The sequence below is a fragment of the Gadus macrocephalus genome, chromosome 3 (genome assembly GCF_031168955.1).
Source record: "Gadus macrocephalus chromosome 3, ASM3116895v1".
Lineage (NCBI taxonomy): Eukaryota > Metazoa > Chordata > Actinopteri > Gadiformes > Gadidae > Gadus > Gadus macrocephalus.
Genome location: NC_082384.1, coordinates 19,473,180 through 19,500,474, shown reverse-complemented (window position 1 = coordinate 19,500,474; position 27,295 = coordinate 19,473,180). Strand labels below are relative to the sequence as shown.

The following is a 27,295-nucleotide window of genomic DNA, read 5'->3' as shown; positions in this document are numbered from 1 at the left end:
CTGAAGCTTAACGGAGGGAATTGTATCTAACGCGTGTGAGAGGAAAATACCGTGATCTACTTCGAGCCCCCAGGCTTAGGCCCGGGGTGGCTCTCTGCCGTCTACCTATTGATCTCTGGCCTCTCGAGTTCGAAACCACCCGCTAGAGAGTGGCGAAGTCACGCCTCTTCCGGTAGGGCTCATGGGACCTATGAGATCGAAAAATATGAATGGTGTCAATGGAGAGAAAATAATTATTTTCCGGTCCCGGTCTTTATATGCCCTGGATTACACATATGTTGTTTGTGGATTTAAAGGATAATTTTTCATGCAAAGAGTTCGACCGTTTATTGTGCAATTGTTCAGATAAAGGCTGTAGAGAAAACACAACGAGAAAGACTACACGGCTCGTATGTGACGTCACGCTCCCTGCGACTGGCGTGGAGAAGACCGACAATCTTCCCATCGGCATAACTGAAACTCTGCACGTGCCCCGATTTATAATGGTTTTCACCTCTTTCGATGCTTTTATCCTCCCCTTGGAAAAAGCGGTGAAGTGGGGCAGAGAGATCGCCATCTCTGTGCCGAGTTCCAAGGGCGGGTGTGGTGACGTATATCATATGCGTCGAGAGCAGCGAAGAGCTGTAGTTCACAAAGCGGCCTCACATAAAACCTAAAATTATCAAACTTCTTCACGAACATTTTTAGTTTTCTTTGCATGAAAAATTATCATTTAAATCCATAAACAACATATGTGTAATCCAGGGCATATAAAGACTGGGACCAGAAAATAATTATTTTCCCTCCATTGACACCCATTCATATTTTTCGATCTCATAGGTCCCATGAGCCCTACCGGAAGGGGCGTGACTTCGCCACTCTAGAGAGGACGTCAAGTGGGCGTGGCCTAGTGGGCGTGGCCGGGGTGACGTAAAGGCTTCGGCTCCTTCTGTGGTGGAGCAGCCTTCAATAAGGTCTTGCTCCCCTTGTGGCTATGTGAGGGAAATGCAGCTCCTTAAAATACTTATCACATCACTAGAAAGAGTATGAACGTGTCTAAACTAATAAAAACAAAAGTGACACCTTGACACAAAGACTAAAACTAGAATGGAAACAGGCCGCCAAAAACAGCTGTAGTAGCAAACGTGATAAACCTGCCTTAACCGACGTTAGAGCATCGTGTGCGCTTGAAGGAAGAACCATGAATTCGACCGGATGTAGGATTCGTAAGCTGTGGAAGACCGCCTTCCCAGCCGTTTGATAGACGCGACCGGCAACCCTTGTTCAGCGGCTGTGGTTGCCGCTCCAATCCGGAAGGAGTGGCCAATGTAGGGGGGAGATGGTGGGCCGCACCCTTCTACCACCGTCGCGAGATTGACTCTGAACCACCCTTTAGTCATTGGCAGGCCGCAAATAAACAGGTGATTCGGGGACGTGCGTTGCCGAAGCTTGAGATAAAGGAACATGGAAGCGTAAGGACAGAGAGTTGTTGATTCTTGAAATGATAATAGTAACAGCTGCTCCTAGGCTATCGCTTTTAGATGAAAAAATGCCTTGCAGAGAAGGTGACATCAGCGAAAGTCAGGCCCCGTGTAGGGGAAAAAGTCTGAGTAGGAGACGTGTACGCATAAACCCAACGCATAAACCCGAGAACGCATAAACCCGTAAAACGCATGAAACCGTAGAACGCATGAAACCGTAGAACACATGAAGCCGTAGAACACATGAACCCGTAGAACACATGAACCCGTAGAACACATGAACCCGTAGAACACATGAACCCGTAGAACACATGAACCCGTAGAACGCTGTGAGAAACACTGACTCGAGTAATATGTTAAAATAAGGATGAAAACTCCCAGAGAGAGCACACTAATCTATTCAAAATATCGAGTGAGTTGGAGTGGCCAACACACATAAATAATTGTAATACACCAAAATTGTTAACTGACATACATGGCTAAACAAGCAAATGAAAAATTAAATACCTCGTGTAGGGGAAAAGTCTGAGTAGGAGACGTGGACGCATGAACCCGAGAACGCATGAACCCGTAGAACTGTGAGAAAACAGTCTCGAGTAATATGTTAAAATAAGGATGAAATCTCCCAGCTCTGAGAGAGCACACTAATCTTTTTGAAATATCGAGCGAGTTGGAGTGGCCTACACGCGTAAATAATTGTAATAGGCCTACACCAACATTGTTAACTGTCATACGTATACTAAACGAGCAAATGAAAAATTAAATACCAACGCGACTGAAGCTATTAACAATAAGACTAAAAATAATCATATAAAATGATACCATAATGTACCTGTTCTTTGTCTTTGGATCTTTTGAATAAATTGAACGATATGTGATTCGCATTGCGAGCAGAGGAACGTGAGAGTTAGTGAGCAGCAGCTGAACCAATCTAAAAGGCCCTTAGTCAATAAAAACCTTTTAGTAATAATCAGTTAACACAGTGCCTAAAACCCATCAACTTCATTCATGTTAAAGTGAAGGGAAAAACCTCAGACACAAGGAGTTAACCAAACAGTGCACGGTATAAAGATAATTATGAACCTTTGATTGCGAACGTAGAGTTCTGTGTTGTACCACACCGACGTGTGCAACGAACTCAACGAATTCAACCGGATGTAAAATCCGTATGCTGTGGAAGACCACCTTCCCAGCCGTTTTGACGCTGCTTTGTTATCGCAAAACATGGTTATACGTTAACGCCGCCATGCTTTGCCCCACAGAACGCTCGCTGCTGCGATAGGGTAAAGCTCGAACAGCGCAGACGACTCTGACCCGAGGGCGAACGTACCAGCTTCGACTGGCCATCCCTCAGCAAACCATTGCCCTTGGAAGAAACCCCCTAACCCAACCGAGGGAGCCGCATCCTGAAGCTGGACTGGTAGAGCTGTGAGAGAAAATATACGCTGCGGGGGCTAACGCGGGGACTGCAGTAGCCATGGTAGCAGGGCACGTGCCGGGTGCGTAGCCTGTGAAGGCGGAGGAAGCCGAGCCTGATGGTTGCTGGAAGTAGAAAGGCGCCGTGGCGACCGACGACAGCGGGTTGGGGGCCTGGACCCGTCCGGGAGTTCCGCATGGCGTTTCGACGGCGTCCATCCTGGCGCCAATGCTTTGCACCAACTCGGCGAGGGTTTGTAGAACCAGGCGGATGTCCGTGTTGGGAACTTGTTGGTGGTGTTGTTGAGGATACCGGGGACCGAAAATAACGGCTTTCTGCGCTCGCTTGCCGGGACCAGAAGTAGTAGGCCGACCAGCACGAATCCGAAGTTATGACCTCTTGGTGTGTATTAACCGACGTAGCAACTAAGCGACGAGATATGCGAGATAATCAGAAGCACAGTAAAGCAGCAGCATGCGTCAAACGAAGACCTGAGCAGCAAAGACATATGTTAGACTACTCTTTATAGAGCAGGTGTAGGCAGGTGATTGATAGCTGGTGATTGGTGATTGGCGGCCAGCCGCGCGTGATTTGAGTCCTCCTGGTAGAACTACCAGCAAGCTTAACAGTTGATATTTTGACAGCGCGTTTGCAGTCTCCGATGACAGATGCACATGAATTTCAAACTTTAAATGGCTCAGTTTATGGCCAAATAATATGGCCTAATTCCCACATGATATAAGGTTTTCTTCCACAACTTCAGAAATACTGAGTCCCCAAATAAATTTTGGCAAAGAAAGCGTATATGATATAATATATGATGTGCGGTTACTGTGGTTCTATTTAATGATATATGCCATACATTATAAACATAGTTTCTTATCAGTATTGTATGCATTATCGTTATCGACTTGTGTTCCTGATATGCATGTGTCCCCCCGTTAATATACATTGCCATGGACTGTATTATGCGTTACGTGTTTAGTTTGCGTGTGTTTAAACAGATGGACGCGCGCGTGTGTGTGTTACACATACACACACGCGCGCCTGCATTCATTCATTCTTTTTAACACTCACTCGCGGTAAAACAATGTTTTCTCACAATCAAATACTCATCAATCCTAAAAGTTATGGGCATGTACACGATGTCTGTGTCAAGAAAATATGTGTTTGCTGTACGGTGTTTGCAGATGCATTGATTTAAAAGTACCACTTATTACCGCTGTATCAGCTGTTCTTTCCCAAATAATTTACCAAGAATGTGTGGCTAGGTAGATGAGAGAAGCAAAGTGTATGCGCGAGGTGCACAAGCAACATTATGCATGCGCCCTTAAAATAGCATCTGAACAACGCGCCGCTGACTTTAAACCAGCTATTTCCTGGTTTGTGGCGCAAGTGGTTTCTGAAACTGCAAGATAGCACCAGGGAACGTTTGCGCCAGAACACGCCTCCTCCTTTCGCCGAGCCGCTCCTTTGGGAGTAAGATCATTCCCTAATTTACCGACGCGTGGCGCAGGAGGGAAAAGAACGCTCTGCGCCAGTTGCAAACTAGCAACGACACATGCGCCAGTGATTAAGTCAATTGCGCCGGATGCAAGATAGGGCCCATAGACTCTGGTTCAGATGTGAACATTATCAACGACGATCTAGCTCAACAGCTGGGGGTCAATCGAGTTATCCTGCCCTGTCCAGTTCCCGTCAAGGCTTTGGACGGCCTCATTATGAAGACAGTCGCCCACCAGAGGGTGTCTATCCATATGCTCCTCTCTGGCAACCACCATGAGACTGTACAGTTCCACATCCTGCAGTCTCCTCGCCGTCCGCTCCTCCTGGGGTTCCCCTGGCTCCGTCGTCATAACCCCCACCTCGACTGGACCATTGGGGCTATCCTAGGTTGGAGCTCATCCTGTCATCAGATCTACTATAACCGCTGCTATATTTACATTGTTTATTTATATTGTTCCACCGGTAAATATATAACTACCACTAGAGTTTGCCACATTAGGGTTTGTCTACAATATAAGAGGGAAATTAAAGACTCTTGTAAGGACACCTTAAAGTAATCCTCTTCTTTTGGAGGATAGGCCTATCCATCGAAACACAAAGGCTGTCTAATAAAAGATTAACAAAGCAATACACAAGCTTAGTATGGAACTTACCGGTTCCAGTCAAGCACTTTGTGTTGCACAGAGTCAATAGGATTTCCTCTGTAAAAGTAAGTTTATCGAGTGCAGGTCCGGGCATAATGCTGTCGGAGGGGAGGTTGTCAGAGCCAAATAGCACATTTTATCCCTGAGATGGAGGTGTGTCAAAAGACAGTTGCCACTTTCCTGTAACAATTAATTAGCTATTGCTATTAATATCTTTACCTAATACATAGCATTTATATTTCTGTAGTTACGATTTTTTAACATTTGTTTAAATATAAGCATTATAATTAGTGCTGTCAGTTTAACGCGTTATTAACGGCGTTAACACAAAGACATTTTAACGGCGTTATCGCGCGATTAACGCTATATTGGTTTGGCAAACGTAGTTTTTTCACCTGCTATCTAGCAATAACTAGTCACGTTAGAAAAACTACAACACCATACCGGATCTAGCTACACTCTGGAAACAAAACAACAAGCACGCCGCACAAACTTGATGGGGCAAGCAAGGATACGGAGCGCGATGGAAAACTCCTTAAAAGTGTGTGTTTGTGTGTCACTCTGAGTGAGAGGTTGCGGGCGCCGAGCTCAGGCTGCCCGGACGGCGCTCCAAGGTACTTTTATAAATGCAATATTGTTATCCCGCGGTAATCAGCCCGACAGCCCCGAAACGTTAACGGCCCACCGGGAATTCTCCCGACTCTCCCGATTACCACTCCGCCACCGTGTGTGTGTGTGTGTGTGTGTGTGTGTGTGTGTGTGTGTGTGTGTGTGTGTGTGTGTGTGTGTGTGTGTGTGTGTGTGTGTGTGTGTGTGTGTGTGTGTGTGTGTGTGTGTGTGTGTGTGTGTGTGTGTGTGTGTGTAGGCGTTATTTGATAGCCTGGTAATGTGTATAGGCCTACGTATGGTAGGAATATTCATACTGGTTTAAATAATAAATGTTATAGTATTTCCCATCTTTGCTGGGCAAGAGTTTTGTTCGAAAGTTCAGTGATTGAAACAAATAAAAGCCCGGGCTATTGAAGTTTTACGATGCACCTACCCGATGTCAAGTGGACCGGGTTGAATTCACTGCGGGTCTCTCTTCTTACTGTCCTTCTCAACACTCTCTGATCTCACTAAGACTAGCAGCACGAAATCAAGGGATAGTTAGAATAGAAAAAAAATTGCGATTAATTGCGAGTTAACTATGACATTAATGCGATTAATCGCTCGACAACACTAATTATAATACAAGGCTGATGTGAAGGCCTCTCAAACACATTTGATCGGTCAAAAATCATAAAACTCAATTCCATGGAAGTCAATGTGTGCAAAAGGTGAAAATATTATTTTTAACTCAATAGCAAAGTAAATCAAACAAATATTCACACATGATAGGCCTAACAGCCACAAGTAGAAAAATACAATAGAGATTGCATAGCTACATTCAAATAAATGCTGGTTTTCATAGTACTTCATTTAATAAAATAATAAAAGTGCAATAGTATTAGCAATGTGTGAAGACAGTTTGAGGCGTATGTTTATTTTACTCCGAACAACACCGTTCGATATTAATTAACTACTGTCATGAACTAGCTTGTAATTCATGAAAAAAAAGGGGAGACCACACAAGTTTAACTGAAGTATATTTATTTAGAAACAATAAAGATAAACCATGTACATCAGTATTGTCTGGAGTATCTGGAGTGGAGTGATGTGTATATCAGACCCATCTAAAGAACCAAAAGCCCTGCTGTCTGGGTAGGATGAAAGAGTGTGAGTTGGTCTAGGCAGTCATCTCATATAAGTGTTGATGAGCCTGATTGGAATTGAGATCAGGTACGTTGCAGCTCCAGTTGCCACACCTGAGACACGCCTCCAAAATCCCCTGCACAACAATCTAGAGCAAGTTCATCACACCTCCCCCCATAAGAGCGGAGACCAAACAGGTACTCCGCTAAAAAAAATATTTTACTAAAAAATACAAACTTCAGAATATGTACTGGCCATCTATTTAGTTGTGTACATGCCCTATACCAATCCGTAATGTTCCTCATCTCAACCCCTCAGCAACTTGGTACCTAGAAGCATTTAGGAGAGATCAGGACAAACAACTAGGACAGACAGATAGAGGTAACATATATAAGCGTGTACAGTAAAACTGAAGTAAGACGCGCAAGACGAAGCGTCAGCCATTATATCCTCAGAGCCTTTTATATGGCGAATATCCTGACTAAATGCCTGCAAGAACAACACCTACATCATCAAAGTCTCTTAGCAAGCAATAGTAGCTTGTGGCTACCAATGTGCTTGTAGATTTTAAAATATAAATATTTTAGATCAAAACACCTAGTTAAAACTCATCACCAAACCAACCAACCCTATCACTAAACTAACCAACCCCATCACCATACATACCAACTCTTTCCCATACCAACCAACCATCTCTTTTCCATACCAACCAACCAACTCTTTTCCATACCAACCAACCAACTCTTCAACCATACAAACCAACCAACTCTTCAACCATACAAACCAACCAACTCTTCAACCATACAAACCAACCAACTCTTCAATCGTACAAACCTCTTCACAATACCTGGTGTCTAGGACAATCATTTTTCCAGTGCCCTGGTCGCTGGCAGTAATTACAATTCTTACTAGAATCCCTTTATCCGCCAACCACCGTATTCAGGTCCGGGTGAAAGTGGACTCACCATGTGCCCCAAAATGTTTATCTGTACGTTCAGAAAATGTAGGCCTGACAATATCCAAGTTTCCAAACTTGTTTTTATGTGTGAGAACATACTCATCGGCGTACACTGCAGCAGCTTGGAGACTTAAGTCTTAACGTTGCTTTCATTCATGCAAGTTGCAATGTGATCTGAAACACAGATTTTGAATTGTTCAAGTGCTATCAACTCACACAATTCCTGAAAAGTCTCTACTTCCGAGGCCGTACGCCATCGATTGAACTTATCCATCTGCCGCACAAAGTCAGTACGAGTCTGGTCTTCCCCCTTGCTCATGTTCCTAAACCGCTGTCGATAGGCTTCGGGAACAAGCTCATATGCCTGCAACACTGCATTCTTTACGCTTTTATAATATTTACACTCCGACACAGTCAAAGAAGCATATGCCTCCAGTGCCTTACCTGTGAGTACACATTGCAACAGCACTGTGCACGCCTCGGCAGACCAGGTTTGAGAGTGCCACCCACTCGAACAGGGAAAAGAAGAGGTCTGGATCTTTCTCTGTGAATTTAGGAATAAGCTTTAGATTGGAGACATTAAACTGACCGCCAGCTGACAATTTTCCTTCCATTACCTATACTTTATATTGTTTCAGTTACAGTTGTTTAACCTGAATACTGCTCTCTTGGTCAAATTTTAACAATAAGAGCTCTTTGTGTTGTTCAAATTTTAAACTTGCTTGTATGTCAACAGAAACAGACAGTGGGCTTACTGAGCTCTTCCAACAGAATTCTTTCTTCCACCATTCTACTTTTCTTTCAAGCGTTTATCAGTCACTTCAACATTAAAGTATTCTGCCAGCTTTAACAACTTTTCCTTGGTACATCTATCCAATTCCTCCTCTGATGGAGCCTCAATAAATTCCTCTACCAAAGACGCCATTTTTTTATTTACAGTCAGAGGACAGTCAATGGTGCCTGGTTTAACTTCCAAAATGGCCCAAAAAATAAAAAGAGTTCAATCCCCCACCTATCTCAACCACAAACTAACTAGCTCCACACTAGTCTTCAAGTGGTTACTTGCGAGTGGTTATTATACACCAAAATCAGAGGGTAGGAAAAGCCACTGGACCAACCAGCGACCCCCCGGAGCCACTGAGGTGTTCCTGAACTCTGGTTAGAGCTCTGCCCACTTTCACCACCACGCTAATGTTGAGAACACAACGGATTCCCTAAACAGAACCCGCTGACTAAACCTACCAAGGGAACAGAACTCAAAAACAAGGCCAAACCAAATGCAAACCAATGTTGCAATTAACGAAGGTCTGATGCACTCTCCTTACCCAACAGCAGAGGCCATTACTGTGTGTATCCCCACAGTCCCATTGTCATCACTTCTAACAATGTCAAAACCAACTTTACTAGTTTGACGAGCCCCCACTTTGCATTGAACTAGCTTATAATTCATGACAAAAAAGGGGAGACCACAGAGAAGTTTAAATGAAGTATATTTATTTAGAAACAATAACCTCTATAAAGAGATAAAGATAAACCATGTAGATCAGTATCATCAGTAGTGTCTGTAGTGTATGTGTACGTGTGAGTAGTATAGTATATCAGACCCATATAAAGAACCAAAATCCCTGCTGTCTTGGTAGGATGAGAGAGTGTGACATTGCCTAGGCAGCCATCTTATACAAGTGTCGATGAGCCTGATTGGAATTGAGATCAGGTGTCTTGGATCAATTGCATTGGTCTGGAGAAGAGCAATACATTTCTTTCTGCTTCCGATACGTTTTTGCGGGAGCCAATCACCAAGCTGGCTTTTCCCCTTGGCGCGCCATTGGCTGGTATAACATAATGACAACAGGGTAGCGACGGCAAGCAGCCAATCAAGCACAGAGCCACTTGCACTAGGCACGTTGATCACGCCTCTTGTGCTGAAGAAAATGACAGCAGCTTCCTCAGACCAACGTGCAATCTACAATTGAGCTTGGTCTGGCAATAGCCAGACTATGTAGCAGCCCTACTTATGTCGTTTGTTCACCAAAGTAATGACAACAAAATGACGTGACGAAGATCCTACATTTTCAAAAATCCAACCCCAGACAGAGCAGGGGGAGGAGCCGTGTGCAAGAGGATTCTTCATAAGTTTGATTCGCTTGTGGGTGGACCGCTCCGGGACGCCTAGGGGGGGTTCATAACACAGAGAAAGAGGGGGTTATTATTTTTAGACACACTCAAATTGTACCTTTCTTTTGCCAGTCCTGAGAGACACAGTTTAGTAAAGAGAGGGTGATCGAAGAAGCGTTTACAGGGCTGAACCGGGAGGGATACCGAACAGCATGGACTCAGTAGTGAACTCATTCTGACCTGCGGCTTACTGTATCGGATTTTACTGGTTTGTGGACGGACGCAGGACAATAATTTGGCATACTCTTCTCTCACCTGTAGGGGGAGCAGAACACCATCAACAGATGCCATTGACACAAGAAATATCAAATATCAATACCCCCCCCCCCCGCCCCGACACACAAACACCTTGTCCTACCTGCTTTGACAGCAGACAGTTCAGGAGGAATATCAGCGCCCCCTGTAGGCCGTTGAGGATGGTGAATATGTATGCGGCCGCCAAGTCCCCCTCCTTAAAGAGGAAGACCCCAGAGAGCCACATCAGGCCCAGCACACACAGCTGAGCTATAGCCCCGACTGTAAAGGCTCTGGGGGGGGGGGGGGGGGGGGGGAAGAGAGAGAGAGAGAGAGAGAGAGAGAGAGAGAGAGAGAGAGAGAGAGAGAGAGAGAGAGAGAGCAAATACATTGTAAGGGGAGTGAGAGATAAGATAGGTAGAGAAGAAGGACATCACCCCAGATAGACGATCAAACCAGTGATAAAATAGAATTGTGATGAATCTTCAAGGACTAATAAGAGTAAGAGGTGTGGTTTGGACTTGGATCTTTGTAAATAGTTCATTGTCTGTTGAAAGGGAGGGAGAGAAGGAGGCGGTGTGATGGAAATAGAGAGACCCCATCCAGACTGAATCGCCTTTTTATCTCTCTCTGTCCCTCCCTCCCTCAGTCTAATGCCATTAGTCTGTGCATCTGGCAGAGGGTTGTATTTATGACAGTATGTACATCAGATAAATAAGTCCATGTGGATGCTGACCGTATTTTGTGCAGGTGGGTGAGGTCAACATTGATGCTGGAGAACTTCTGGGCCAGCTTCCAGACGGTGATGCTGAAGAAGACCACGTTGAGGCCAATGACGACACACACCGGCCCGAAGAAGCTCCAGATGAGGCCCTGCTCTGTCGTCAGCCAGCAGCTATGGGAGGGACACACACACACACACACACACACACACACACACACACACACACACACACACACACACACACACACAGGAACATACATAAAAACACACAGAGATAAACAAGCACAAAGACACACACACGGACAATCGCAAACACACGCACACACACACACCACAAATACAACGACAGCCGCCCTTACGTACTATTGGTCAGTGCCGTATCCCGTGGGTCTGCTGATGACCGAGATGATGACGATGACGAGGGGCGTCCCGTAGCCCACGGTGTATAGGTAGCGCGGTCGGATGGTGGTGTTGAACACCAGCACCAACATGCGGTACAGGTGCACGCCCTCCAGCAGCATCCAGCTGAACGCCCCCAGGAAGAAGAGGTGGAGCAGGCCTGCTACCAACCGACATCCACCCTGGGGTGAAAGCAACGGGTCAGAGGAGAGACTAAACCTATACAGTGGATAAACAGAATATACCAGGAGCGCCATTAAGCCCCTCTGTCCACAACTCCCTCCATCCCAGTGCCCAGGTAGATTAAACCCCACCCATCTTTCAATCAAATGGAAGTGACATGAACCAAAAACAGCATGAGCAACCTATCAAAATAAACCAATAAACAAAACAGACAAAATAAATACATTTTGGCCACTACAGTATGTACTCAGTCTCTAAGTGTGGGTGGTTATGTCCTGTATGTGTACTGGGTTGAAACACGCGGCCCTTTGACCTCAAAAGGAACTTCCTGGTGGAGGACAGTGAATGACGATCTGTCTGTTATTTCATTTTCCCATTAAAGGTGCACACCTGGGGTTGGGTCTTGGAGATGCCTGCGAGGAAGACGAGGTCGGCCAGGAAGAGGCAGATGCAGAGGTGGAGGTTGATGGTGTTGCGGGTGCCCTTGATGGAGCGGCAGAACATGAAGGTGAGGATGCACAGGAACAGACATAGCAGGGAGACGACCAGGCACAGCTTGGTCAGCAGCATGAGGCCAAAGGTGTGCTGAGAGGGGAAGAGATCAGAGCCCATTAGACCAGATTAGATTAGTCTAGATCCAATAAAATTAGATTGCATCAGATTGGATCCACAAAGAGTTTGCTCAGATTAGATAAACCTAGATTGGATTGGATTAGACAAAACTAGACTAGAACATAGAACATAGACTACATTATATTAGATTAAACTAGACTAAAGGAAACAAGATTTGATTAAATTAGACAAAACTAGAATAGACCATAGACAAGACTAGATACTGTTAGATTAAACTAGACAAGAGTATACTAGATTAGATTATATTCGATTAGATTAGACTAGATTCAATCGTTGTGGGTGTGCGTGAGTGTGTTTGTGAGATTGTGATTGGTCGGTCCCGGGTTCCTCACGTTGACGGGGTAGAGGGCCATGAGAACGGCAAAGCTGCTGAGATGGGTGCAGCTGCAGACGGTGTGGGAGGCGTTGGAGGAGACCTGGGTGCAGCCGCGGGTGGACCAGGCCCCGCCCTCCTCCTCCTTCCCCTGCAGCCCGCCTCCCGCAGCCTTCCAGTAGGCACAGGTGTAGCTCACCTCAGCGGACTCATTCAGCTCCTGAGGATGGCACACACACACACACACACACGCACTTCTTTTGCCTCAGATCTTTTAAAAGCCAGCTTTAAAATAAGTCCATGCATTTGAGGAGATGTCTTGGTTGGTGCCTACCTTCAGGTGTCGTAGGGTGAGAATGACAGGCTTGTCTAGGTGCTGTGTGTCAGGGTTGGAGACCAACGCCGACACCACCTTGGAGAAGAGCTGGTAGCTGGGCTTCCTGTCGTTCTTTTCGGGTAAGGTTATCTGCTCAAAGGAATGGTTCAGCATGGTCTCCAGGTTCTTATAACTCACCAGAGCAGCGAGCGCGAAACCTGTGGACGCAGGGAGAAGAGATATTAACTCAAGTCAAAGCAGGAGTGGAGGCTTGTTGTGGGTGAGATGAGAGGAGAGAGGAAGGGAGAGGAGGGGAAGAGGGGAGGAGAGAACAGAGAACAGAGTGTTTGCCGAGTTGTTTTTTTCTACCAGGGTAGTTTTTGTTCCCGACGGCCGTGCTCCAGTCAGTTTCCAGGCTGGCGTCGGTGTTGGTCAGACGCAACGGCCCGCTCGGGGGAGTCGTCTTCTTCCACACCGTGATCGTCGTCTCTACACACAAACAAACAGGACTTACGCAGTGGCAGGGCTCTTCGCATCACATTGATGGAGTTCATCGTGAAGTGTCTCTCATTGAAGGGGAAGAGGATTAGGGGTTGTAAGTGATAATGAAGAGGACATAATTGTGGTGTCTGTGTGTGCGTGTCGTGCAGTCACCTGTCTGGCTTGTGTTCATGCTGGTTTGGTCCTCAGTGAGTTGGGGGCCAATGAGTTTGATGGAGTCCTCCACTGCGCTGAGCAGGCTGCTCACGGCCGCCACACTGTCGCCCGTATTGTTGCTGGACAGGATGTCCACTGTCAGGTCGAAGAGGCTCTGCCATGTCGCAGCAGGACAGAGGAGACACGGGATTCAGGAGAGCAGCACCGCTGTGTGTGGGTGTGCATGTGTATGTGTGTTTTCAGGTGTGTGTGTATACGTACTTTTGTGTATGTGCATGTGTGTGTGAGCCCATATGCTGTGTGTGTGTGTTTGTGTGTGTATGTATGCCGGTGCATGAGAGTGTTTGTGTGAGCGCAGTGTGTGTGTCTGTAAGTGCGTGCCCATGCACTGCCTCTCTGTAGTTCTTACATTGAGGAGCACCGTGGGTCCAGTGGTCTTGTTCCCATACTGGTCCGGTCGGGCCAGCGCTAAACAGCTACGCTTCATTTGGGACAAGATTTCTGCCAGACCTCCATAAGGCTGGGGAGAAAGAGAGATGCCCAGAGAGAGCAGGCTTTAAAGATACTTCTAAAATACTGTGCCAACAAAGTAATGACATAGTGATGCAGCACTTGGATATTAGCAAGGAAAAACTTGCACTGCACCCATGCCACTTCAGTTAGCATACATTAATGCATTATGAACACCCTCATAAAGCAAGCACGTCACCATCACCTGCGTTGACGCTGCAACGGGCCCCTCGAACTGGTCACATTTCAGCTCTAGAACAGAAAACACACATGTCTAAATGCCTGTGATCATGTGAGAGTGAAGTCAACCGCAAGATTCAAGAGCTGCGTGTGTGTGTCCGTGGTGTGGGTTGTGTGTGTGTGTGTGTGTGTGTGTGTGTGTGTGTGTGTGTGTGTGTGTGTGTGTGTGTGTGTGTGTGTGTGTGTGTGTGTGTGTGTGTGTGTGTGTGTGTGTGTGTGTGTGTGTGTGTGGTCAAATCTGTGAGTAATCCATTTCATCAAGCCAACTTCTTAGTTGAGCAGAACTAATAACCAGGGAGATACCAGTGAGCAGATGGAAGTTCTGCGACTAAGAGACAGAACAAACACCTCCTTAAACTTTCACTTCAAAAAACTGTCTTATGTATATCCCTGATCAGCTGCCATTCAGTGATTCAGGAAAGAAGAACATACATACTGGCAAAAACTCTAATGAATTTGGTAATTTAAACATGTAGTTTAAATTAATTTAGAGTAGCTTCACATGTAGTGAACTACTTTTGCGGTGTTTGTGTAACTTAGCTTCCTACATTTGACTGGGTGGTAGCTTCTGTGTAGTGAAGCTTCATTTGTGGCACATGAAAGGCCTCACATGAAAGAGTGGGGCCTCTTTGAAGGAGTATTTGTCATAAAAGTCATACATTTTGCGACATATTGAAGTATTTGTTGCAAATAAAAGCCCAGCACTTTAAGACGGTTGTCTTCCAACTTATTTTTATTTCTATGACTTGACTTGTGACTTGCTTGACCAAAGCTATGACTTGACTTGACTTGACTTGACTCGACTCGACTTCAGTCGGAGTATTATACTTTGGCCTTAAATGTTGTTGCACGAGTAATACCAGCAAAGCTCTCAGCCCCAAGTCAATGTAGGCAATTGCAACGTTTTCTACTGCAGCTATATACTCCATGAAATATTTCTGAACTAGAAAATTCCTCAAGAACAAAACGACTCAAGCCATCCAGGAAGTTTTCCACTATAAATCACTTTAGTCTGGTCCACTTTCTTCCTCCCACTGTTTGATAATCTCAGGCAACAATTGATAGCTAGAACTACAACTCAGGACAGAAGAGTATTGATAAATGTTCATACTGCTACTTTTCACAAAATGGTGTAGGTGCATTACCCGAACATGGAGTCCCTTCGTTGCCATAGTTAGTGAAGCCGGTTGGACACTCACACCAGAAGCTCCCGTTGGTATTTCTACAAGTGCCATTGATGCCACAAACCCCTTCATTTGCCTTTGCACCATCCTCACATTCGTCAATGTCTGGTGGGAAGTTGAGGGGTTGAAACACAGTGGAGGAAGACTCATTATACTGGATATGGCTGAGAAACAGTTACAGCTGTGACAGAAAAAACAGAAACAACTTCCACACAAACAAATGTCTCACCAATGCAGGTGCGACTTGTTGCATTCTGCTTCGTATACCCTGAGTGACAGGTACAGGTGTAGCTTCCGATGGTGTTGTTGCAGTAGGCATTGGAACCGCAAATGTTGTCCCTGGAGCACTCATTAGTGTCTGTCAGACCATGGGAACACAATATGGAGGTTTCAGATGAAGCATGCATTGCGTTGTCTCGCATAACATATGCATTGTGGGATAAAAACATCGGAATTGTGACAACTTCCCTATGCAACATGTCACATCAGCCAGTGGCATTCGGCGAGTTTCAGATCGTCTGCATTTGCGCGCATGCATGCACGAGACTTGAGAACATCCGCCAGAACTAGTCAGAATCTCGTCAAGTTCCCACAACGTCAAGTCGGACACAGGTGCACTTCTAATTTTTTTAACAAGCATAGTTTGGGAGAGGGCACGCCTCTTTGATAAGAGTTATATCATTTCTCACGTGGAAAGTTACACGTGGTAATTCCAACCAACCAGGGCAGTGTCTTATGTCCGCACTTATTCGATAGCAAATGCCCAGAAAAATGCCCGGAAGTTGTTTTCCTGAAACTGCCGCGAGTTTTGAAAGCCAGGTGACTCGTCGCATCTGAAGTTATCACAGGTATTTCTGACGCATGGCAAACGAAGCCGCATGCCTCATCGAAACCAAACCTTTTGACCGGTGTTCGGCCAATTTCTGGCCGAACACCGGTCAAATTGGCCGAACACCGGTCAAAAGGTTTGGTTTCGATAAGGCATGCGGCTTCGTTTGCCATGCGTCAGAAATACCTGTGATAACTTCAGATGCGACGAGTCACCTGGCTTTCAAAACTCGCGGCAGTTTCAGGAAGACAACTTCACGAAGGTGAGGCCTGGAGACAGCGTTTCTCTCATTATCGGATTGCAGCGAAAGTCAACCAAGAAGACGGCGATGTGCAAGTAAACGCCCCGATGGGAATGTATGTATGCGATGAGAAAAAATGCAGAGCCGATATTCAGCACATTCAAGTTTCGATGAGGTAATTAACAAGTTCAACAAGCCTTTTGTGCCGGGGCGGAACACCATCCATGGACTAACGTGTTTCCACAGACGTTCCCAGCTAGAGGGGGAGAGTGTGGAAGCCTTTGCGAGACATCTTTATAAACTGGCTTAATACTGTGACTTTGGAATAGTTAAGGATGAACACATAAAAGATTGCATCGTCATTGGCATACTGGATAGCGAAGTGTCGCAGAAGCTTCAATTAGAAACGTATCTAACACTTGAAAAAGCAATCGGCACAACTCGTCAGTTTGAACTAATTAAAGCGCAAAATGCCGGCGCCTACTCCACGGAACATGAAGTAGGTGCAGTCACACGCAAACTCAAGCAGTGTAAGCCGTTTGAGAAGAAGCATGCTACAGGTGCAAGCTATCAACAGTTTAAAGGAGCACCGAGAGCGACGCGGGACAACAGCTGCTCTAGGTGTGTGAGGACGCATGAGCCCGGGGAATGTCCGGCAACAGGGAAACGCTGCCGTTAGTGTGATAGGATTGGCCACTTTGAAATAGTGTGCAAGACTAAGTTTATTCAGACGTTAAATAACAATACCTGTTGAAGGTGAAGACGAGAGCTTTACATGGTGCAATGGTTTGTCTGGGGGGAAGTTGAGGGGTTGAATCACAGTACAGAGGACTCATTATATTGGATATGGTTGAGAAACAGTTCCACACAATATAAAATGTCTCACCAATGCAGTTGTGACTTGTAGCACTCTGCTTCGTATACCCTGAGCGACAGGTACAGGTGTAACTTCCAATGGTGTTAGTGCAGTAGGCATTGGAACCGCAGATGTTGGCCCAGGAGCACTCATTGGTGTCTGTCACACCATGGGGAGGGACCACACACAAGGACATAGAGGAATGTTATTGGCCCACACAAGATGGCAGCATAGATTGCCGAAGTCCCGCCCCTTCCGGTAGACCCCCATGGGACCTATTAGATCGTAAAATATGAATGGGTTAGAATGCAGAGAAAGTAATTATTTTCTGGTCCCAGTCTTGTTATGCGCCGGATTACACATATGTTGTTTGTGGATTTAAATTATAATTTTTCATGTCAAGAGTTTGACCGTTTATTGTGCAGTAGTTCAGTTAAAGGCTGTAGAGAAAGCACAATAGGCGTGTTTCAGATGCGTGTTTCAGGATGAAAAAAATCTGAAATGTGATAACTTCCCTTAGCGACATGTCACATCAGCCTACGGCATTGGCCGGTGTTCTGCCAATTCCTGCTACCTATCCGATTATGCTACCTAGGTGGTTCTCCACATGCGCATGACCGTGTATTCGAAAGGAAGCGTTTTCATCTCTCTTTGACCCAATGACGTTTTCCACAAAGGTTAAGGAAAGGAGGCATAAAGGTTAGAAGATTTGACTATTCATAGAGGCCTCCTTCATGACTTAAATAATCAAATAACAGTCAACTCAATAGCATGAGACAATGAGTTAATGATGAACAACTAGTAAGGATTCATGACAGATACATTATAGCTTACAATTATAAACATCAACTGATAACTTCTCGCTCATGTTCAACCATCGCAAGCAGTTCTAATAACTGATTCATCTGATTCAGAAAAGAAGCGCAAAGGTCCCCCCCATACTTAGTTGTCATCAAGTCTAGTCCATGGTCTAGTCTCACAAACTATCTGTTCTTCCAGTTTTATGTCATAGCCTATGAACTTCTGAGGGGCTTTCCAGAACGCTCTTATTTCGGAAGAAGGGAAGAGCTTCCGAACCTCCGAGCGCTTTGAAGTCGGCATTACACCACTCCCTGCGAATGGCGTGGACAAGACCAACATTCTCCCCATCGGCATACTTGAAACTCTCCACATGCCCCGACTTATAATGGTATTCATATCTTTCGATGCTGTTATCCTCCCCTTGGAAAAAAGCTGTGAAGTGGAGCAGAGAGATTGCCATGTCTGTGCCAGAGTTCCAACTACGGGTTGTTACATATATCATTCGCGTTGAGAGCAGTGAAGGTTTGTAGTTCACAAAGCGGCCTCTCACAAAACCTAACATTATCAAACTTCTTCATGATAAATTGTAGTTTTCTTTGCATGAAAAGTATCTTGAAGAATCACAACTTATGTGAAATTCATGGCACAATTCAAACGGGTCAAGAAAATAATTTTCATGTCGCCATTGAAATACATGTATCAGAAATTCATTTTGGGGACCATGTACCGGAAATAGAAATGTGGGACTACCCCACACACACACATACCTCCGGAGAATCGGGCTTGTAAGCACTGGATCCTCGCGATGGTCATAATTTGTCCTCACAAGAATTTACCCAAACAGGAACAGGAACGTACCTGAACACCAGTCGTCGATGTTAAATGTGTCCAACACCAGTCGTCGGTTGAACCCAGGCAGACACTCGCAGCAGGGACTTATCGGAGTGAAGGTACACTTTGCGTGGTGTCCACATATACCGAATGTGTTCTGTTCACACTCTTCTTTTGTCACTGTGCACACATATTGAGTCATTAAGTTGGAGGTACTTTTCAGAATCAATGGGCAGGTATCGTGCTAACGTTTTTCACATTTTACATTTAGCGGACATTTATTTCCAAAGCGACTTACTACCATTCATAAACACATTCACACACCGACAGAGGAGTCATCCACACAAGGCAAGCTGTTAGGGTAAGGTGTCTTGCTCAGTCACATATCGACACTCTTGGAGGAGCCGGGGATCGAAAATAGCAACCATCCGGTTACAAGTCAACCCGCTCTTATTCCTTGGCTAAGCCAACCCTGAACCATTTGGCTGTGAGTCGCACACTTATGCTACCCATTTAAAACAACAAAGGAAGATGACATAGTTACCGTGGGCATCAACTACTCGGCAGAATGAATAGGAACCCTTGAGCATAAACAGTAACTCTGTGGAGGAGAGAGGGAGAGAGAGTTAATTTCCAAAACGTTCTGCTTCAATTCTATAAGTCAGGCAGCCATGACCCAGGCCACAGAAACAATCTTCAGCAGTCTGACATTTGAGTTGGAGTCTCATTCTTTTACAATACGTGAAAAGGATGTTATTTACAGTCTAGAAACATCCATGCACCACTTCCCCCATCTCCCCGTTGATCTTGTCCCTCTGCAGGAAGCACACAACCTGCAGAGGGATGGTTCTGTTCTTTCTTTCAATTTTGTGTCGTTTGTCAACAGATTGTGTTCCTACTCGATGTCTTCCAGATTTCTACTTGAATTATTATAAGCACTGTTTGTATTCCATCCCAGCGTATTCTAGAACCCTCTCATGCATAGGCCTACCACTGTCTACATTTACTGAAAATACCTTTGCGCTCAACAATACACTGAGTGAGTGGGCAGCAGACGCTGTATTTAACTGTGAGTCAGATTGGCTGTGATCACAACTCAATGGGCTACAGTGGAGTCTTTGATGGCAGTGGGGCAGGGGTTTGCAGACAACCAAACAAAACCTCCATGACTTTTTTGTGCTTCGCTGAGAGGAATAATGTCTGGCCGTGTCGGTCAGCATTGCTCTCTCATAATCTCTAGCTCTCTCAATCTCTACCTCTACCCCCTCTCTCTCTAGGAGATCGGGACAGATTTGCTGGCGATTGTGTGTGAGTTCTTAAATTAAAAACTGTACTTATCTCAACCAGACCCCAAGTACATAGAGGTGAACTGGAGTATATTGTGTATTTATTTTGTCACATTTGATTCATTTAAATATTGGAAACTAAATAATTTTGTAAACTTTTTAGGAGCTGTAGATTTTTGAAACTGATTTACATCATTGCATCATAATTCAATGTATAATCGATATCTTCTCTTACACATTGTCAAGCAAAGTTTTGTATTTGGTTATGTTCTGCAGAACGCTTCAAATCAGGGAGCGAAATACCCTCTACCCCCTATCACTTGCTCATACACAAGTGTGTATGAGCAAGTCTGTATGAGTGTCTCTCTCACTCCCTCTCTCTCAACCCTATCATGCTCTCAACACACACACACACACACACACACACACACACACACACACACACACACACACACACACACACACACACACACACACTCTCTCTCAAACGTATGACACATGACTAGACTCACCCAGTATAAGAAGGAGGATTTTCCCTGTCATTTTAACGTCTAAATAGTTGTGAATGAACCGTAGTCGTATTGTATTCCGTCTGCTGCTGAATAGATTAGGCCTGTTGTCTTGAGTTCATCCGTAGTCAGACAACCCAGTAAAACCGCCCGGTCATAGAGCAAGTCCAAAGAAAGCTTGAATCTCCTTCAAAAGGGAGATATTGTGTTAAAGTGCAACGCGTGCAACAGTTTCCCTGTCACACACTCTTATTCTCAGCCAACCTCACTCAGTGCTCACGTACCCGCCCCTCTTTCCTTCTCCCCCTCTCTCTCTCTACCTCTCTCTCTCTCTCTGCCCCTCTCTATCTCTCTCTCTTTCTCTCTGTCTCTCTCTCCCTCTTCAAGTTCACTATTGAGGTTTTAAAGATTCTCTTTCTGCCTGACCTCCTTTGAGCGGTAACTGTCCTTGCTGAGCTGTAGTTTACGTGGTGTGTGGTGAGATAGTCCGCTGTCTATACATGTTCTTTTGTGGTTACTGTGATTGACAGGGGAGTTTCCTGTTGAATCACTTATTAAGTATTTTCACACAATATCACTGTTAAAAGTATTTCAGTAGTGCTATGTGCTACCCATCTCATCGCATTCTTACTCAGAGACAGACACAGAGGCAGAGAAAAGCGTTGTTTATTGCTGTTGTACATATTAAAAATACTTCTGTGCCAAGAAATACTTCTTGGCACCTCCTGAGAACGGCAGGGAGCTCGTTCAACCACTGAGGTACCAAAACCGAGAAAAGTTGTGACTTTGCTGATCGACCTTTGCTAGCTCTTAACGATGGCGGTACCAGACGTCCAGCTGAGGTAATACATATATTCATAACAAAAACTATTCTTACCTGTACTTAAAGTTAAACCCCTATCAAACAGAAAGTACAAATCGCAAAAAGTCGCAACTCGAAACATGGTAACTGGAAATATTCTGGGCGGGTGCAGGCGTGATGAAATTCAAGTTCATGCTTTGGAATCCTTTTCCCAGGCTACTAAAAGACCTGAGGGGTATTCGATCAAAGTGGTCAATTAAGGCGGCGCCTAGTTGATTAAGAAATAACGCCAAGGCTGAGGCCTTGAGGCTGAAGTCATTCCATCAACGCAGTTCATCCGTGCCTTGCTCAGGTTAGTTCAAGCCAGGCTAAAGTTATCGTGGATTACGCACGCTCATGATATGTAACCAGCCCAGAACCGTGAATGTCGAATCATGGATCAAATGTCCGAAAAGGACTGTGCGGGATCTTTTCCAGCAGCGAACAGAAGCTGCTTGTGGAGGTAGGCCTATATGAGGAGTACAATTTTAAAAGGCCTAAAACAATTTTGGAGGCCTATGTGACAGTATCGATCTACAAATTGTCATGATCTCCCCTCTCAGTCATTTCATTCTCCCCTCTCATTCATCTCATTTCACCTTAGCTCCCAGTGTTTTTCCACCTTCTCCTCACCTGCCTGCCTGCCACTCTCCACTCTCCAGCCCAACTCTCCTCACCTGCCTCTGATCACTAATCAAGATATAGACTCCCCTCTCAGTTCACACTCCGGATTGCCCAATGTCTTCAGTACTAGCCTCTCCGGCGTTTTCCGGATTGATTCCCTGTTATAAACCCTGCCTGTCCCCGACCTGCCTGCTCTGTCTCGGTAATCAACTCTGCCTTCCGCCCCCGACAACGGATTCTGCCTGATAAAGCATGGGCTTGAAGAGTGTCACTTCAGGAACTCAGACGTGATGAATCAAACAGACACATGCACATGACGGTAAACAAAATCAAAAGAGAGGAAAAACATGCAATATAAAATGTATGAAAGACTTGTGAGAGACATGTGTACGTTCGATGTATGTCTGTGTTTTACAATGGCTTGATTTGAAAGACACACGCATTAAAAAATTGTCATATAACTGAGGGATCTATCAGGTTACCCAAGGTAATCACATGTAAAGACATGTCTTTTGGTGAGAACATTTTGTAATATGAAGAGGAAGAAAAACAAACAAGCCTCGCCTCGCCAAGGGGGTAAAATCCCCCATTCGTCACAGCGCTGGCTTTCTTGCTTCACTGGAGAAGGCGGGGCTACACATGGAGGGCCCTATTTTAACGGTCTGAAACGCAAGTGGAAAGCGCAAAGCGCAAGTAGCTTTGTGGGCGGTTCTACGGCGCTATCGCTATTTTACAGGCGGATAAATGACACTTGCGTCGCGGCGCAAGTGTCAAAAGGGTTGGTCTGAAGCAGCCTAATTACCCGTAGGTGTGGTTTGGGCGTAACGTCCAACAAACCAATGAGAGTGCCAGCTCCCATCCCCTTTAAGAGCCATGAGCGCATTTGAATCGGACGAGTTGATATTTTGACAGCGCGTCTGCAGTCTCCGATGAGACAGATGCACATGAATTTCAAACTGCAAATGGCTCAGTTTATTGCCAAATAATATGGCCTAATTCACACATGGAATAAGGGGTTTTCTTCCACAACTTCAGAAATACTGAGTCCTCAAATAAATTTCGCCAAAGAAAACGTAAATAATATAACATATGATATGCGGTAACTGATCTATTTAATGAAATACGCAATACATTATAAACATTGTTTCTTATCGGTATTGTATGCTATCCTAATATGCATGTGTCTCCGCGGTAATAGACATTGCCATTGATTGTATTATGCGTTACGTGTTTAGTTTGCGTGTGTTTAAACAGAGCACACACGCGCGCCCGCATTCATTCATTCTTTTTAACACTCACTCGCGGTAAAACAATGTTTTTCACGATCAAATACTCATCAATCCTAAAAGTTATGGGCATGTAGGCCTATACGATGTCTGTGTCAAGAAAATATGTGTTTGCTGTACGGTGTTTGCAGATGCATTGATTTAAAAGTACAACTTATTACCGCTGCATCAGCTGTTCTTTCCCAAATAATTTACCAAGAATGTGCGGCTAGGTAGATGAGAGAAGCAAAGTGTATGCGCGAGGTGCACAAGCAATCCGTATGCATCGCATGCGCATGTAGGCTATGCATCCGCCCTTAAAATAGCATCTGAACAACGCGCCACTGACTTTAAACCAGGTATTTCCTGGTCAGTAGCGCAATGGTATTCAGCAACGGCAAAATAGCGTTTGCGCCAGAACACGCCTCCTCCTTCCGCCGAACCGCCCCTTGGGGCGCATGATCAATCCCTAATTTACCGGCGAGTGGCGCTGGTGGGAAAAGAACGCTCTGCGCCAGTTGTAAACTAGCAACGACACATGCGCCAGTGACTAAAGGTACGGCCACACCAAACGCGTCACCTGCGTACCACGCGTATAAAATCGGCAATTTTTCCATAGGGAAGCATTGGTGTACGCGCGTATGAGGTGCGTACAGCGTATCATGCGTACCAAGCAACATTTTACTCGCTGTAGGGGCGTATGAGGCGCGTACATATACGCGCGTATATATACGCGCGCACATATACGCGCGTACATATACGCGCGTACATGTACGCGAGGAGTTCAAAAAATTGAACTTTTTATGCTCATACGCGCCGCAATACCCAATCAGCGTTGAGCTTGACCCGACGTCACTGGCAGAGAGTAGTGAGCTTGGGCAGAAGCATACGGCCGACATCTTTCTTTATTCTGTGTGGAAATAGTAACATAGTTACGCCATTAAATGCTTTTATGGAAACATTTCTAGCGAGAAATGTGCATTTTACTTTCATAATGTTCGCTCTGTGAATGTGAAGGATGTTTGGTTTGATAGTTATGACGAAGAGGGAACGCTCCGTTCACTTGCATGGACAGAGTCTCTGGTTACTAAAGCAACCTCAACGTCTTGGCGGACTATATATCTGCTGATCAACACTACGAATGCTGGAAACACACCAGACACACCATGTGAAGTTATTTAACCCGATTATTGTTATTTATATCCGAGATTACTTAATCTAACCCGATCTAAACTCTATCACCCAAACACGGCGACGTTTGGGTTTCCTACCTCGGACTCCAGAGCAGCCATGTCCATGGCAGCCACGGCCGGCAACTTTCTTTATTCTGAGTGGAAATAGTAACATAGTTACGCCATTAAATGCGTTTATGGAAACATTTCTAGCGAGAAATGTGCATTTTACTCTCATAATGTTCGCTCGGTGAATGTGAAGGATGTTTGGTTTGATAGTTATGACGAAGAGTGAACGCTCCGTTCACTTGCATGGACAGAGTCTCTGATTGCTAAGCAACCTCAACGTCTTGGCGGACTATTTCTCTGCTGATCAACACTACGAATGCTGGAAACACACCAGACACACCATGTGAAGTTATTTAACCCGATTATTGTTATTTATATCCGAGATTATTTAATCTAACCCGATCCAAGCTCTATCATCCATCCAAACACGGCGGCGTTTGGGTTTCCTTCCTCGGACTCCTTAATCCTCGGACTCCTTAAATGGTCAGATACGCGCGTATCTGACCATTTTTGACACAAAATGGTCAAGCAACATTTTCGCTGCGTTACGCACGTACATGGTACGCGAGGTACGCGCTTGGTGTGTTCGCACCTTAAGTCACTTGCGCCGGATGCAAGATAGGGCCCGGAGTCTCTTTAGAATAATTTTAGAATAATTTTTTTACGAACGAAGACACCCGCATGCAAGAATTAGTTCACATCTGAGTGTAGGGAACAAATGTGATTAACTATCTACTAGTGCCAAAACGTCAACATATTCTTTATTTTTCTGACTTTTGGCTGTCATATTCACAGATGTTACTTTTTTGGAACTTTTTTTGAAATGTCCACAAAATTGTACATTGCACCAGCCTGCCTTACGTATATGCCTATGTAATGGTTATAAATATGTGTTGTAGTAAAATGTTTAAAATGCTTAATGCAGTAAATAAGTAAAAGAATGCTTCAAAATGCAAAAACAGACTTTTCTCACTATTTTTATCTGTTACCCATTGCTCTGCCCTTTTCAGTTATAATGTGATGCTGGTAAAATATGTTTTTGTTTATTTCCATGCTTATCTAAAAAATGCATTATTGTTTATTTGCTACAACATCATTCTGAAGAGCTAAATTAGGAAAGTTGTTGCAGTGTTTCTTTATTCCACCTCATTTTGAGTTCAATCTCTCGGTGGTCGCTGTGTTCGATTGCTTTTGTTTTGCCTCGTTCAGCCTGTAGGGGGAATAGTGTGCTTGCCGTCTCCTCAGCCATTAAGCCCAGTTCAGACCAAAGATTCACCTTGCAACGGCTTGCAACGAGACGGTTTTAGAACGTTGCAGGGGCGGTGTGAACGGGTCGTTGCAAGCCGTTGCAAGGAGTTGCAAGCCGTTGCAAGGAGTTGCAAGGAGTCGCCAGAGATTGAACATGTCAAATCGCAAGGTCCAGTTTTAGAACGCGGCGATTTAACTATTCCTCTTCAGCCAATCACAGCACAGAACAACTTGTACGTCACGGCCTTACTCCGTCCCGGTACCGTACTGTCCACTCCAGCTTAAAAAGATCCGAAATCGAGCCGACGTCAGATGTGAGTTGTCCAGATTGGCGTAGGCACCCTGTTTCTGCCGCTGAAGTACCCAACTGCGGCTCCATATTCTTGGCTTTATAACTCGCCGTCTTCTCCTTTTCATGATTAAAGCCACAGCAAAAACTGCGACCATTTCACTCTCACTAACATAATTAGGCCTGTTTCTAATTAAGTTATCCATCTCCAAGTAGTTGAGCCGATGGTGAACTAAGACAGATCAATCTGAAATTCAACTAACGGAAAATGCAATGTATCCAACAACGGGTAATCTAAACTAACTGTAAGCTCCAGCTATTTACTCCAATGCAGATGTAGTGGAGAATGACAAAATGTAGTAACTCTAGCCTACTCTCAAGTAAAATAAAAAGAAAACTAATTGCAAACCTAACTAATCGCAAACCTAACTAATCCCTAACCTACGCAAATGATGATGTTGCGGCTCTCAGCTGTGCCAGAGCGTTCACAGTTGCTATGGAAACCACCTAGCGTCGCAGCCCGTTGCAGCGCGTTGCAGCCGGTGTGAACTGCCCAGTTTTAGAACGTCGCAGCCCGTCTCGTTGCAAGGCGTTGCAAGGCGTTGCGAGTTGCAAGCCGTTGCAAGGTGAATCTTTGGTCTGAACTGGGCTTTACAACTTTGGACTTTGACTACAACACTGCGTCCTCGTTCTTCTTTCTATACCTATGAAGGTATTATTGTAGCAAAATTCTTTAGCACCTGTAACTGCAGAATTTGAATTCGTACACTAAAGTTACAGCATCAAAGTTGAAATATTTAAACTCGAGCGGATTTGTCGCACCACAAATCCGCGCTCGCCTGTGCACGGCGAAACTTGTTGCCGTTTTTTGGTGTGAACGCACAGTAACGCGCGTAACGCATTCAGTGTGGCCGCACCTTAAGAAGAGGAAATGTAGCTACAATAACTAATGGGAAAAACTATCTATCCCTGGGTGAAACCAGTGCAAGGCGAGTCTGGCAACGTTTTGGGTGAAGTTTGCCTGATTCATTTTGACTGAAAGTGCTTCTTTTTGCCTCGGATTCACGTCATCTGTATCACTCCCAGTCTGGTAATTTATCAACCCCAGCTTATTCAGTTGCTAAGCGACGTCAACGACTTTGGCAAC

The 27,295-nt window shown here is 45.0% G+C and overlaps 1 protein-coding gene and 1 long non-coding RNA gene across 2 annotated transcripts in view; both read right to left on the bottom strand.

Annotated features, from left to right (window-relative positions):
* Positions 1 to 17,424, bottom strand: part of LOC132453478 (adhesion G protein-coupled receptor E5-like) — a 38,006-nt gene extending 20,582 nt beyond the window's left edge. Inside the window, exons 1-4 of the mRNA XM_060046346.1 lie at positions 17,244 to 17,424; positions 17,105 to 17,149; positions 15,517 to 15,645; positions 15,249 to 15,392 (exon numbers count right to left, since the gene is read on the bottom strand). Coding sequence (XP_059902329.1) covers positions 15,249 to 15,392; positions 15,517 to 15,645; positions 17,105 to 17,149; positions 17,244 to 17,409 — 484 coding nt within the window. The 5' untranslated portion in view covers positions 17,410 to 17,424. The remainder of the gene's footprint in view (positions 1 to 15,248; positions 15,393 to 15,516; positions 15,646 to 17,104; positions 17,150 to 17,243) is intronic.
* A 1,466-nt stretch (positions 17,425 to 18,890) lies between these two features.
* LOC132453537 (uncharacterized) lies at positions 18,891 to 21,016 on the bottom strand. The gene is made up of 3 exons (XR_009524732.1): positions 20,644 to 21,016; positions 19,390 to 19,446; positions 18,891 to 19,025 (listed from the first exon to the last, which is right to left on the bottom strand). It is a non-coding gene; the product is annotated as an uncharacterized LOC132453537 (long non-coding RNA).
* Between the last annotated feature and the right edge of the window lie 6,279 nt (positions 21,017 to 27,295).